The sequence below is a fragment of the Ornithorhynchus anatinus genome, chromosome 7 (genome assembly GCF_004115215.2).
Source record: "Ornithorhynchus anatinus isolate Pmale09 chromosome 7, mOrnAna1.pri.v4, whole genome shotgun sequence".
Classification (NCBI taxonomy): domain Eukaryota; kingdom Metazoa; phylum Chordata; class Mammalia; order Monotremata; family Ornithorhynchidae; genus Ornithorhynchus; species Ornithorhynchus anatinus.
In genome coordinates this window covers 27,358,632-27,372,849 of record NC_041734.1, presented here as the reverse complement: position 1 = coordinate 27,372,849, position 14,218 = coordinate 27,358,632, and the positions used below count along the sequence as shown (strand labels likewise).

At 42.6% G+C, this 14,218-nt stretch overlaps 1 protein-coding gene and 1 non-coding gene across 6 annotated transcripts in view; both read left to right on the top strand.

Annotated features, from left to right (window-relative positions):
- ERBB4 (erb-b2 receptor tyrosine kinase 4) overlaps window positions 1-14,218 on the top strand; it is a 1,160,668-nt gene that overhangs the window by 814,476 nt on the left and 331,974 nt on the right. For all 5 annotated transcript variants that reach the window (XM_029069455.2, XM_029069453.2, XM_029069454.2 and 2 more), the window contains exons 6-8: window positions 269-387; window positions 4,521-4,662; window positions 12,699-12,812. In XM_029069455.2, the coding sequence (XP_028925288.1) occupies window positions 269-387; window positions 4,521-4,662; window positions 12,699-12,812 (375 nt within the window). The remainder of the gene's footprint in view (window positions 1-268; window positions 388-4,520; window positions 4,663-12,698; window positions 12,813-14,218) is intronic.
- Window positions 5,926-6,062, top strand: LOC114813393. Its single transcript, XR_003761115.1, has one exon. It is a non-coding gene; the product is annotated as a small nucleolar RNA SNORA7 (small nucleolar RNA).

The following is a 14,218-nucleotide window of genomic DNA, read 5'->3' as shown; positions in this document are numbered from 1 at the left end:
TGGGAGGGGCTTGCACCAGGGAGGTCTGGGAGGCTCTCAAACCTTTGACAGTGATTCTGTGACTGACAGAGCACTTCCACCTCCAGTGGATGTTGAAGGAAAGGGGAAGGATGGAAAAGTGTCCTCCTTAGGTGCTGACTTTGTATGGTTGAACGGAGAGATGTGAAAGATTTCCACTGCTCGCTTTATCTCCCTATTATCCTCTCCTGCAGCGAAAACTGCTCTTTCAGGCAGTCACTGACCCTCACCCTCTCTCTGTCCTTTCCAGTAACGAAGACGGTGTGCGCGGAACAATGCGATGGGAGATGCTACGGCCCATACGTCAGCGACTGCTGCCACCGTGAGTGTGCTGGAGGCTGCTCAGGACCTAAAGACACCGATTGCTTTGTACGTTGTGGAGTGACTCTTCTACCCTCTCCTTCCCACAGCAGGGCAACCATGAGTCTTAGCCATCCCCTAACTCAAAGTAGTAGAAAACGTTTAGAAATCAATCTCCACTCCAACTCCATGGCAATCCACTGATGGGGTCCAGCTGGGAACTGCCAACTCAGCTCTGCTGTGCTGATCTAATACCCAGAATAAATAGTTAGAGCAAGGAGAAGAGAAGGAAACCTAGATTCACCACCTGGCAACATCTTGCCAAAATTCTACAAGGAAGCGATAGCCAACTCATGATCTGGTAGCTCGTGATTGGGTCTTCTGGGCTGGCAGCTCTCTGCGGTGTTTCTGCCCTGTTTACAAAATGAAGGAGAGAACATCATAGTCCCCAGGAAGCAAAGGAGTGTTCAGGTGTGGGATACTAAGCCAAAACATTTATCTTCTCCACTCTGTCTCCACCTTTCCAACTTCCACACCCTGATCTGAGCATAAGCATCACCAACAGTATTTATATCAGAAAAAAATTAATCTCCCCTTTCCTCCACATCTCTCTTTCCATCTCCTTCATCTCCATCTCCTCACACCTGCTTCTCCCTTCTCTTTCTTCTCTCTCCCTTTCTGTATTTCTCTTTCCCTCTCTCTCTGTCTCTCTCTCACATACACACACAGAAACACACACACACACACATACACACACACATTTGGATACTTCAAACATTCAAGCTCCCTCCTGGTTGTGCAGCTGCTAGGATTGTGTCAGATCTGATTATCTTGTATCTTCCCCCAGCACTTAGAACAATTCTTGACACAAAGTAAGTGCTTAAAGAAATACCAGAATTATTATGGTGCTTCTGTTAGAGTGCCTCTCTGAAAGTCCCCTGTACCAAAAAGGAAGCTCATCAGAGAGTGTGGAGGAGGAGGAGAGTGGAAGGGAGAATGAAAGGAGACACATATAAATGCACAAATAGAGTGATTGGCTAGCATCCGATGCAGTGTTCTGCATGCAATAGATGCTAAGAACGGTGCTCTGCCTTCAGTGCTCAATCCATTCTGTTGATGATATCGATGCTGATCTCGAGCAGGAGGATGAAGATTGGAAGAATTTGGATGAAGACTTAGACTGAGGACCCTTCCCAATCATCCTCCCTTCTCCACTTGTCCAGCCTTTCCCAGATTTCCTAGTACTACATGAATCCAGAATTTTGGTGTGGGAGTGAGAATGTTCAATTTAAAATAGCTTTCTACTACACATTTTAAGATTTTAGCATTACGTTTTAAGAACTTCCTTATTTCATTTCCAGTTTATATTACTTATCGCCTTCTATTACTTAGGAAAAGATTTATGAGAATTACATATACAGAACTAAGCTATTGGTATGCTAATCCATGCAATATTTATCTTAAACAAAGGTGTTTTTGCTCTTCTAAAATTAACTTTTAGAGGTCTCTGGCAATCTGTTTTGCCACCATTTGATGTTTCAGATTTTGTTCTATTTGGTCTTCTATGGTTTAGACCCATATTTTTGTAATTTCCCAGTTTAAGTGTGAACCATGAACTGGGTCTCCTAATGTAACCCACTTCTCCAAAGGGGCAACTGATTTGAGCTGGGAAAAATCAAACACCTAAATAGATGCTGGTTGACAGGGACTCTACTGGCTGGAGTCTCGGTCATTTTTCATGTTTTGTATTAGAATCGAGGGCAGTATCATTGACCGATATCACACAGGGGTGAAGAGTGATTTTGAGGGTCATTGAACACCGCAGGTTTTTGCCATCCCAACAATTACAGAAACACCTCGGCTACAAATCACCTTAATGCTTTTGTGCTGATGCACTGAGAAAATATGCAGAGTGTTCAGTGGTCTTCAGAATTTCTCATTTCCTTCCTGTCAGGCCATGGTCCAGTGACTCCACTTTGGCCAGTGGTCTGGAATGTTTGAGAATGCCAGACCAAGTCCTTGGTTCAAGCTCATGTTTCATACACTGTCAGAAAGGTAAACTGTCTCTTTCTCCCAGCATTAGTTCCTCTGATTCAAGGCAGAGAGGTTACAATGCTACCTAATATGTGAGTGAAACAATTATAAGGGATCAAAGTTTTACATCATAAATTAAAACTTACCAACTTCTCTAGATTGGTTTTTAATGGTTTCTTCCTGGAAGATGTCATCTTGTTGAGTAATGTATTCTCAGCCAGTTCATTCTGATTATGCATCTAGTAGACCATCATCGAAGGGTTGTCATGTTGGTGATGAAGTGCTTGCTAAAACCACAGTGGATGTAGCAAATGTGTTGAGGAAACAGGGTAAATTAATGTTTATTAATAAACTCTCTGACGATTTATGAAGGGCTGAAACTCTTCTTTGCTGGCAATGTTGCCTTTCAGAGACAAAAATATTCTCCAGGAAAACATTCCGGAAAATGGTACAAAGATAGGAAATCTACCTTCTTTACATCCTATCCCGTGGGGTTCCTCAGTCACTCACATTGGTTTCCTTTTGAAAGAGAAGCCATGTTCTGCTGGGATTCCCACCTCTTCAACGTATTACAAAAGCAATAAATTACGCAGAGATTGAGTCCAACACCAGACCTTGTTTTAATTTCTTCTCACTGGGAAAAAGTTGTCCTCAATGATATTGTTGATAAAAACCAAATGGGGTGGAGTTAAGAAAGCCTCACACTCTCATTACCAGCTAGGAATAGACACTATACATACATTTGCAGGTATTCACACCCTTACCTGCCTGTACAGTCATCTACTGCCTGTGACTCATCTTGAATGAGGATCAATCTTATACTTGACTCAATAGAAAAAAAGCCAACACTGAGAATGTTTTTGACAGTGTCTATCTCTAAGAACTGGTTTAATTTGGCACTTACAAAAATCGCCTTCCCTCTTCCTTTCCATTCTAAATTTTTTTCCCTCTGAAATCAATATTCTAATTCTCCACCAAACCTCAGATGAATAGCACATAAGATCATGAAGTCGATAAACTAAAGCTCAGATCATTCACATGTTTAGCTTGTGTGTGACCTAAACAGTAGTTCTTTGCTAACTAAATGTGAACATTCTAGCAAGTTTGAAATTAGTTAGCAGATAGCATATTTTTAGAAGCTCCTAGTTTTGGACAATTCGTGATTAATGGGAATGGGTCCAAAACGTATTGAAATGGAGCTATAATGTGTTTAGTTTGTAGCTGGATTAGCCTGCAAGCACACAGAAGTTATGACTTGTAAGTAACTGTGATATTTATTGTTTATTTTATGCCAAGCACTTTGCTATTTATTAAGTGTTTACTATGTGCTAAGCACTGAAGTATATATTAAACGTTTACTATGTACCAAACACTGTTCTAAGTGCTGGGCTAGGTAGGAGGGAAAGGAGGTTTTGAATTGCCATTTTGCAGATGAAGGAACTAAAAGAAAGAATAGGAATCCATAATTGAGAAGCAGCATGGCATAGTGATAGAGCATGGGCCTGGGAGTCAGAAGTCATGGGTTCTAATCCCTGCTCCCCCTGCTGTGTGATCTTGGACAAGTCACTTCACTTCTCTGTGCCTCAGTTCCCTCATCTGTAAAATGGGGATTGAAACTATGAGCCCCATATGAGACAGGGACTCTGTCCAACCTGATTCGCTTGTGTCCACCCCAGAGCTTAGAACAGTGCCTGGCACATAATAAACACTTAACAAATACAATAATTATATTATTATTATTATTGAAATAGCTTTTGAGGTGTGGAATAATAATAAAGCTTGTTAAGCACTTACTGTGTGCCAATCACTGTACTAAGTGCTGGGGTAGATAAAAGATCAACAGCTTGGACTTAGTCCCTGCCTCACATGGGCTCATGGTAAAAGGGAGTAGGATTTAATCTCTACTGGACAACCTAAGGGAAGAGAAGTTAAATGACTTACCCAAGATCACTCAAGTGACAAAATCAGAATTAGAACCCAGGTCCTCTGACCCCTAGATCTGAGCATTTTCCAAGAGGCACTAGAATACCACTAGAGTGTAAGTTCCTTGGATCTATTGATGGTGAGCACCAACTTTACTGTATTGTACTCTCCCAAGTGCTTAGCGCAGTGCCTTGTACACACTGACCATTCAGTAAATATCACTGATTATTTGATTCTGTTTACAGGCCTGCATGAATTTCAATGACAGTGGGGCATGTGTAACTCAGTGCCCACAAACCTTTGTCTACAATCCAACCACCTTCCAACTGGAGCACAACTTCAATGCAAAGTACACCTATGGAGCATTCTGTGTCAAGAAGTGTCCACGTAAGTCATCAAAGACAATAGATCAGTCGCAGGGAGTGACCAAAAAAAAAAAGGAACATTACTATGGTAGAATCCATCAGCAAAATCAACTATGTCAGGAGCAGATTGTACAAAATGGCTACCAAGAGATAACTCAGGAGATGATGCTGAGGTACATGTGGTTTTCCTGTCAACTTAGTCAATAAGGTGTTTTTCTAAGCATACATGAAAAGCTCCTGAATCAAGTCAATGAGTTATTTTGTGGAGTCAATTAAGAATTTTTTTTGGTAGGGGGAAGGAGGTCGGGAATGGGAGGGTGTATCTTACCCAATTGAAGCCACACTGAGAAAATGATTCTCATTACTCCCCAAGAAGGGAAGTTTAACAACTTCTGAAGCTAACACAACCTACTTAGTAGCACAGTTTTGGAAACTTAAGGTTAATGGTCTGTGAATCGTCATTTTCTTAGTAATGCTCTTCCTTTGGTCATATCAAGTAATGATCTGTGCTTCAACGGCTTTCTTAAGCCAATATCTTGCACTATGGGAATAAGCAGTATCATAAGGATGATCTCCTCAGGGAACCATCCTGGATGGACATATGATTATACCTGTGTAGGTGGAAGAGAGAACCTTTGCTCAGCATCGTTTCACATCTAGTTCCTTGGAATCACCCCAGAGTAATAGCTGATGCCAAACTACTCTTAGACATCTAGTATAAAAATGTCCTGTTTTGGGAGGGAAATGTATTTACAATTTGCCCAGTTGAAGGGTTTCCATTATGATTTTCCAACATTTAAAAACAAAAGCTTCTCCTTTACCTTTCAAATCATGCTTTAGAAACTATCCTCCATCATAGGAGCAGGAAACCTATGTGTCATGAGCTATATCTAGCCCTTCTAGGAACCAAAGGAAGTTCTCAAATCAGGGGGTTGGGAAGCAAGACAGAGAAGCAGCATGACGTAGTGGATAGAGCCCAAGCCTGGGAGTCAGAAGGTCATTCATTCATTTATTCATTCAATTGTATTTATTGAGTGCTCACTCATGCAGAGCGTGGGTTCTAATCCTAGCTCTGCCACTTGTCTGCCATGTGTAAACCACTTCACTTCTCTGCGCCTCAGTTACCCCCTTTTTAAAATGGGGACTGGATTATGAACCTCACTTAGAACAGGCACTCTGTCCAACCCGATTTGCTTGTATCCATACCAGTGCTTAGTACAGTGTGTGGCATACAGTAAGCACTTAATAAATATCTGACATTATTTACAACTGCTACTGAGCATTCCCCCTCTCAAGATTGCACCTGGAGAGTTTCCAGTATTCTACCAGTCTCACCTATGGGAGGGAGAGCAAGCAGAGGCCTACCCATTCCATTTCTAGCTGAGGCAGGGGCTAGTGAGTGGAAGGCAATCTGCTACAAGTCAAAACTCACTGGGGCTGGGCAGCAGCAGCAGCATAGGAAGGAGTTGAGGGCAGGGACCTACGCTTGCTGCACAGAAGAAGGCAATCCTAAACCACTGACATATTTTTACCGAGGAAACTCTTTGGATCCACTACCATACCATGATTGCAGATGGACATAGGGCATTCTGGGAGAGATGTGTCCACGAAGTCGCTATGGGTCGGGAATGACTCAACAGCATAAGACAGGCTCGGACTGAGCATTGCAGAGGGTCAGTGAGAGGAAAGCAGTGGGGAACAAAACCCAAAGAGAATTGCTGGAGGTCCAGGCTCTCAGCATCCTCAGAGTGGAAGTGATATCCCATGCTTAATACAGTGCCTAGTGCTTAGGACAGTGCCTGGCACATAGTAAGCCCTTAACAAATACCATAATTATTTTATTCATAATTATTATATCCACTAAGTCTGTTGGCATCCAGGTCCTGCCAACTTCTCAGTGGAAAGAGCACGGGCTTGGGAGTCAGAGGTCATGGGTTCTAATCCCAGCTCTGCCATGTGTCATCTGTATGACCTTGGGCAAGTCACTTAACTTCTCTGTGTCTCAGATACCTCATCTGTAAAATGGTGATTAAGACTGTGAGTCCCATGTGGGACAACCTGATTACCTTGTACCCCCCAGCGCTTAGAACAGTACTTTGAACATAGTAAGCACTTAACAAATGCCATCATTATTATTATTATTATCACTTCAGCCACAGCTGCTCTGCCTTGCAAGGGAACCAGGGGCCAGTAGCTAGATTCGCTCCTACCCATCTCCCATTTCCTCTCCCCCAAGTCTGGAATTTCAGGTAGAGCCATGTTCCATCCCAGCTGACCATCACTATACCCATGAGGAATCCATCCCCTTGCTGATTTTCATGGCTCCTTCTAAGGGCAGAGGGACAGTTGCCGGTGAGGGATAGAGCAGGGGTCTGGACCATGGGGGAGAGGATAAGGAGGCTGGAGGAGGCATAGAGTTACCATCCCAGAGTGCCTCAGGCTAGAGAACCACCATTAGCCTTTATTGGTTCATTACCCCTTTCCCTTCTTTTTTTTTATGGTGGGGAGGTTCAGATGGGGAAGAAATCAAGGGGTGACCCAGTAGGTGGGGTCACACACTTGCTTTGCTCCAAGGTCGAGACCCTCTGATTCTCTGGCCGTTCCTGCCAGATGGGTCACTTCCTGAGGCTGCTCACACACCCCCGGTGCTGAACATCACAGGTTGGGAAGCATGAGGAGAGTGAGCCATTGGGAGATTCCCTCAGTTGGCCAATGGAGAGGGGAGCTGAGCCCTTACCCTGTATAAACATCTCATAAGTCTCAGTTTCAGAGGGCACCTCCCAGGGATAGCCCAAACTACAGGCAAACCATTTATTTACTAGAGCTTCACTTATAGAGTCCAGCTTGAAGTTAACCCTAGCTTGGAAGAGACACTCCCATGGACCTTGTGTGATTTGCTCTCTGTGAACAACTCTTCAAAGGTTGCATCTTGTTTGGCTCTTCTGAGCAAGACAGCAGATAACCCTTTGTTTTGCAAAGACCTGTGCTGTGTTATTGTTCAAGAGATTACTCATTGTCAATGCATTTGTGGGCTCAGGTGACGTTATATCCCGGCTAGACTACTATGTCAGCCTTCTCTCTGACCTCCCTTCCTCCTCTCTCGCCCCGCTCCAGTCTATTCTTCACTCCGCTGCCCGGCTCATCTTCCTGCAGAAACCATCTGGGCATGTCACTCCCCTTCTTAAACAACTCCAGTGGTTGCCTATCAACCTCCACTCCAAACAAAAACTCCTCACTCTAGGCTTCAAGGCTCTACATCACCTTGCCCCTTCCTACCTCTCCTCCCTTCTCTCTTTCTACCGCCCACCCCGCACGCTCTGCTCCTCTGCTGCCCACCTCCTCACCGTCCCTCGGTCTCGCCTATTCCGCCATCGACCCCTGGGCCACGTCCTCCCGTGGTCCTGGAACGCCCTCCCTCCTCACCTCCGCCAAACTGATTCTCTTCCCCTCTTCAAAACCCTACTTAAAACTCACCTCCTCCAAGAGGCCTTCCCAGACTGAGCTCCTCTTTTCCCTCTACTCCCTCTACCACCCCCCCTTCACCTCTCCGCAGCTAAACCCTCTTTTCCCCCTTTCCCTCTGCCCCTCCCCCTCTCCATTCCCATCCCCTCAGCACTGTACTCGTCTGCTCAACTGTATATATTTTCATTACCCTATTTATTTTGTTAATGAAATGTACATCACCTTGATTCTATTTAGTTGCCATTGTTTTTACATCTTTCCCTTGACTCTATTTATTCCCATTGTTCTTGTCTGTCTGTCTCCCCCGATTAGACTGTAAGCCCGTCAAATGGCAGGGACTTGTCTCTATCTGTTGCCGACTTGTTCATTCCAAGCGCTTAGTACAGTGCTCTGCACATAGTAAGCGCTCAATAAATACTATTGAATGAATAAAAACTACGATCATCATTTCTGGAGATAGTCAGATATTTACCCTTCTATAAAGAACTGATTTTCGCTCTTGATTTTTTGTAATTTGTTTGGTATACTGTAATTGGAGTCCAGGTGATATTGTTCTCCAGCTAAAAATAGAAAAATTATATCCTCTAGTATATTATTTAGGTATGCAAGGTCTAGTGGGTGAACTAAAATTATAGAGAGCGTGGGGAAGATTTATGTAATAAAACTTACCTAAGTAATCAGGGTACTTACTTTTAAAAGGAAGTTTTTTTGAAGGTCAGAAGAATAGAAAAGCAGCATGGCCTAGTAGAAAGAGCATGGGCTTGGGAGTCAGAGGACCTGGGTTCTACTCCTAGCTCCACCACTTACCTGCTGTGTGAACTTAGGCAAATCATTTAACTTTTCTGTGCTTCAGTTCCCTCATCTGCACAAAAGGGATTTAGGCCTGCTCTCCCTCCAATTTAGACCATAAGCCCCAAATGGGACCCATTGGTCTTGTATCTACCTCAGTATTTAGTACAGTGTTTTGCACATTGTAAGTGTTTAAAAAAAGAGCACTTTTATGTATTAATAATAATTATTATTAATAGGTCCCTTAGAGAATAAAATGTATTGAGATTCTTATTTATATTATCTTTGAATTTGTTTTAATTCAAATCTGTGAAGGAGTTGTGATATTTGTGGATTGTGCTCTCCCAAGCATATAGCACAATGCTCTGCACCCAGTAAGTGCTAAATAAATGCCACTGATTGATTGATAGTAAATCCTATCCTATTGTCACATAAACCCAATACTGATCCAAGCCACACATGCTCACTTGTACAGTAAAGTCTTCTGAACACTTGTGGAGGGTGCTGAGTTGGAAAAGACCAGCTATTAAGAACACATGCCCTGTGGCAATTTTTAGTTGCTTTTTGTGTGCCAGACACTTTGGGAATTGCTGGGGCAACTTCAAGGCATTCAGTACTGGCACAGTACTTGTCCCCTATGGGGCTCACAGTCTAAGATGGCAAGAGAAAAAGCATTTAATTTCCATTTTACACTTGGGGGAACTGAGGCCCAGAGAGGTAAATGGCAGGTAAATGGCAAATTGGGATTAGAATCCAGATCTCCTGACTCTTACTCTTTACTTCTGACTCATGCTCTTTCCATTATAGAAAATTAATGTCTCAGGTCCCAGATGCCAGGGCTACGAGGGATCTTCAAACATTTATCTGAACTCTCTCACTTATTTTGCTGTGTAAGAGCCCAGGCCTGTTGACTAAGACTAGGTTAACCCAAGGGCTTCTCAGACTGCTGCCCAGGGCTCAAAATTTATGCAGGGACTAGTAATGTAAGCAAAAAACTACTTTGCCTAACGGCTCAGAAGAGTGGTGGAGCAGTAGAAGCAAAAAATTTCAGTTTCCCAACCTTTCCTGACTTAATCTGTTCCTAAAGAGTTTGCCTTGTTGCCTTGTTCTGGGATCACAATAACATTAGTTTGGCCCTCCATCTGCTAGCCCTCAAGACTGTAAACTTGTGGGCAGGGATTGTGTCTACCAACTCTGATATGTTGTATTCACCCAAGTGCTTAGCACAGTGCTCTGCATGGAATAAGTTCTCAATAAGTGTGATTGATCCATTGATTTATTGGTCAGAATCAATGAGATACCAACCAGTATACTTGTGCTTCCATGATCTATAAATTGATTTTTGGGTTGCAGCAATTCTGTCTGTTGTGTCACAATGAGACACAAAGCCTCTATATACTGCCAGGAGCAGCGGAAAGTACCAAAGGATCTTGACCAAAATCCTACATCACTGGAAAGAAAGGGAGGTGACTTCCCCACATTAGTTACTTTACTTTTCATCCTGGGGATTTCGTTGGCTGGGCCAGACATAGACACAGGCAGTAAGGGAGGTTGCCTGAACTTGGTGCAGAAGGCAATGACAACACCAGAGATGTGAATCCAGCTAATTTTCACTGAGGTTCTGGTATCCCTTTGCCACTCCTGCTGCTCACTTTTTGTTGTTGTTTTCATTTTCCCAGAGGAGTACCAATTCCAGAATTCCTTCAGGCTGACAGCCCTCTTTTCCTCTTCCACTTAATCCCTTCCACTTGTAGGAGTCGAAGAGTATTGCTCCAGAGCCATATATTTATCTAGATTTCATCTTGAATCAATCATTCAATCAATAAATCAAATTTTTTAAGCACTCTCTGTGTGCAGAGCACTGTACTAAATGCTTGTGAGAGTTCAAAATATCAAAGCTGGTAGACACATTCACTGCCCAGTCTTGAATGATGGAAATATCTATGAAACTGTGGAACATTTCTTCTATTTCTTCCATACCCTAGGAATTTAGGGAGCATGCAATCACATGACCTAGCACTTCTTTCTCTCCTTATTTTAACCTATTCACTGGAAATGAATTAAGCCAATGGAAGAAATAGTGTTTTGAAATCAAAGGTATGCTACTTCCAGTTGATAACTAAATAGTTTTTTCAAATTTAATACATCTGTCCATTCCTATCAATGAAAATTTGGGGGAACAAAAATGGCTAGACTTATTTTGCCCTCAGCTTTAGGTCTGCCATTATTTGTATAGATGAAAATAAATGTTGGACATGGATTATTTTAAAAGAAATGTTTTCTCATCCAAAATGGCAATATTATAATAATGATAACAATGGTATTTGTTAAGCACTTACTATGTGCCAAGCACAGTTCTAAGTGTTGGGGGAGATACAAGATAATGAGGTTGTCCCACATGGGGCTCATAATCTTAATCCCCATTTTATAGACGGGGTAATTGAGGCACAGAGAAGCTAAGTGACTTGCCTGAAGTCACACAGCTGACAAGTGTCAGAGCCGGTATTAGAACCCATTACCTGTGACTCCCAAGCCTGTGCTCTTTCCACTGAGCTATGCTGCTTCTCTGATATCTGTGTCTAAACACATTTACAAGCATTTATTCTTAATTTTTCTTTCTCCTCTGGTGATTTATAAATAATTTGTGTCTGCTTCTGCCATCAGGCTGTAAACTTCTTAAAGGCTGGAGTCACATCCCTTACTGTATTGGATTTAGAGTCCCTGTCCCATTTAGGGCTCATAATCTAGTTATGATAGTTCAGGTCTGTGTGTCCTGTGATGCCAGGAGAGACTGGTATGAGTGTGATCCAGCAGTTTTAAACCCTGGAACCTCCATCTTCATGGAGTCGGAGAGTCAGTATCAGTATCCCTCTCTGTCTGCCGACCCTTGGACAACAGAATCTCTTGAGTGGGTATCTTACACCGTAGGTGCAGTCCTCTTCTTAACCTAGTTTCTGGGCTGATGTTGCTACTGATCAACTCTGTAGAGCAGAAAGCAGTTTCCTTGAGCCAAGCCGGTTTAACCGATGCTTCCTTTGTGCTGCTATTATCTTCCAGCAGTTTTAGGCTCTAACCTCTCATCAAGAAATGAAATGAACTGGAACTATTGAAAGCCCAACTAAATATCATGTAGTTCATTAAGTCCATAAATGAAATTCATACTGGCTGAGAGCAGTTCAGGATATTGAGGATCAGCAAGTCTGGTATTGATAACTCCTAATGTATTCTTCTCAAATTAATGCACAGAATATAAAGAGATGCTATCACAGACTGAGTTAGTGTAATTAAAGTAATGAAAGATGTATGTTGAATACCAAGTGTCTAGGGATATTATTATTAGTATTATCACTATCGTTATTATTACATTTTCTAAGTGTTTATTATGGCAGAGCACTCTACTAAGCACTAGATAAACACAGGAAGATTAAATTCAGACAGGTGCTCTCAGTTTAAGTAGGGAAATCAACATATAAAATAGAAAAATGTCATGGAACCACAATGAAAACAAGTTAATATCAGATATTTGAAAATTCATGTGATAAATAGACCAGTTAATAATTTTTGGAGGGATTGCCCCAAGTGTATTTCACCACTCTTTACATTTTCTTTGAGTGGTCAAAGGAGAAGGGATAGGGGTCAAAGAGGAGAGGTTGATGCTGGAAGTGAATAGAAGCTCAGAGTCATGAGTTAGGAAAATACATAGCTACTTGGCTAACCACAGAAAACATTTCTAGAGCCCGGGGTTTTTATTGAACAATTGATGGTGAGGCATTAATTGGAAGGGCATGTTTCATGTTTTCTTTGCAGACAACTTTGTGGTGGATTCCAGCTCCTGTGTCCGTGCCTGTCCCAGTTCCAAGATGGAAGTTGAAGAAAATGGAATTAAAATGTGTAAACCCTGCACTGATATTTGTCCAAAAGGTGGGTTATAGCTATGCGTGTTTTATTTGGATCATCCTTAAATATACCTGAAATACTATTCTTACCTCGTGGAAGGAAGATGAGTGATATAGTCAAAGGGCAATATCTTTCTGCTTTGTAGTAGTAATAGTATTTATTAGGCACTTACTATGTGCAGAACACTGTATTAAGTGCTGGGGAAGAACACACAGGTGGGAATTAGGCACGGTCCCAGTCTCTCAGGCTGTTACAACCTGAAAATAAAAAGGTTGAGGGGACTGGTGACAGACGCAAAAGAAGAGATTTTTAAAAAACAAAACAAAAATACATAACTTAAAGATAAAAAACAAAGTTCAGCAGTGTTCCTTGGCTAGAGAAACATAATTTCAGGCTCCTCACACCTCAAAGTTCACGATCACAGCCACGGCCCTAACTTCCGCTATCACAGCAACTGCCCCAGTCTTCCAGAGGTTTTGTGGAGACAGCGCTTGGCCCCATTCCCCCCAGGGTGCTGGAAGGCCCATAGGGGTGGATACTCTCAGGGATGCAGAGGGAAGCCAAAGTGTAATCTGGGGGAGGCAGTGTGGTGGTCCCGTAGAGGAGGATGCTGAGGACCCTTGCTATCGTGATGGGAAAGCAGCAGTCTTGAAGGATTCACATGACAGTCTGATGGAGAGTCGCTGGTGGAGAGCCCGGGAACAGCCACTATCTTCTGGGAGAGAGAACCGGCCACCATCTGCAGCAATTTAAGTCCACCCGTCAGGCAGTGGCCAGGAAATGCTGGGAGCCAGGCCCAGGGAAGCACGATTGGGAGGAGGCAACTTCCTAACATTTAGAAACAGCGGGACATAGTGGATAGAGTACGAGCCGGAGAATCAGAAGGACATAGGTTCTAATCCCGGCTCTGCCACATGTCTGTTGTGTGTCCTTGGGCAAGCCACTTCATTTCTTTGTGCCTCAGTTACCTCACTGTAAAATGGGGACTGAGACTGTAAGCCCCGCCTTGAGACAGAGAATGTGTTCATACCGATTTGCTTGTATCCTCCCGACCACTTAATACAGTGCCTGGCATATATTAAGTATTTAACAAATACCATAATCATTATTATTACTATTATTATTATTATAAAGAACAGTGTCACATGGCTTTCTGGTGGGGAGATTCATCTCTTATCTAGCTTTGTTTTAAATAGAAATTCCCCCTTTAATTACAATTTGTTTATAAGCTCTCATTCTTTCTTGTAAAGGAAGAGTGAGACCTATTTCCACTATATTCTGAATTCATATCCATTATATTCATTGTACCATTTACATCCAATTTTTTATGATATTTGTTAAGTGCTTACTATGTGCCAGGCACTATACTAAGTAATGAGGTCGATACAAGCTAATCAGGTTAGACACAGTCCCTATCCCACATGGGGCTC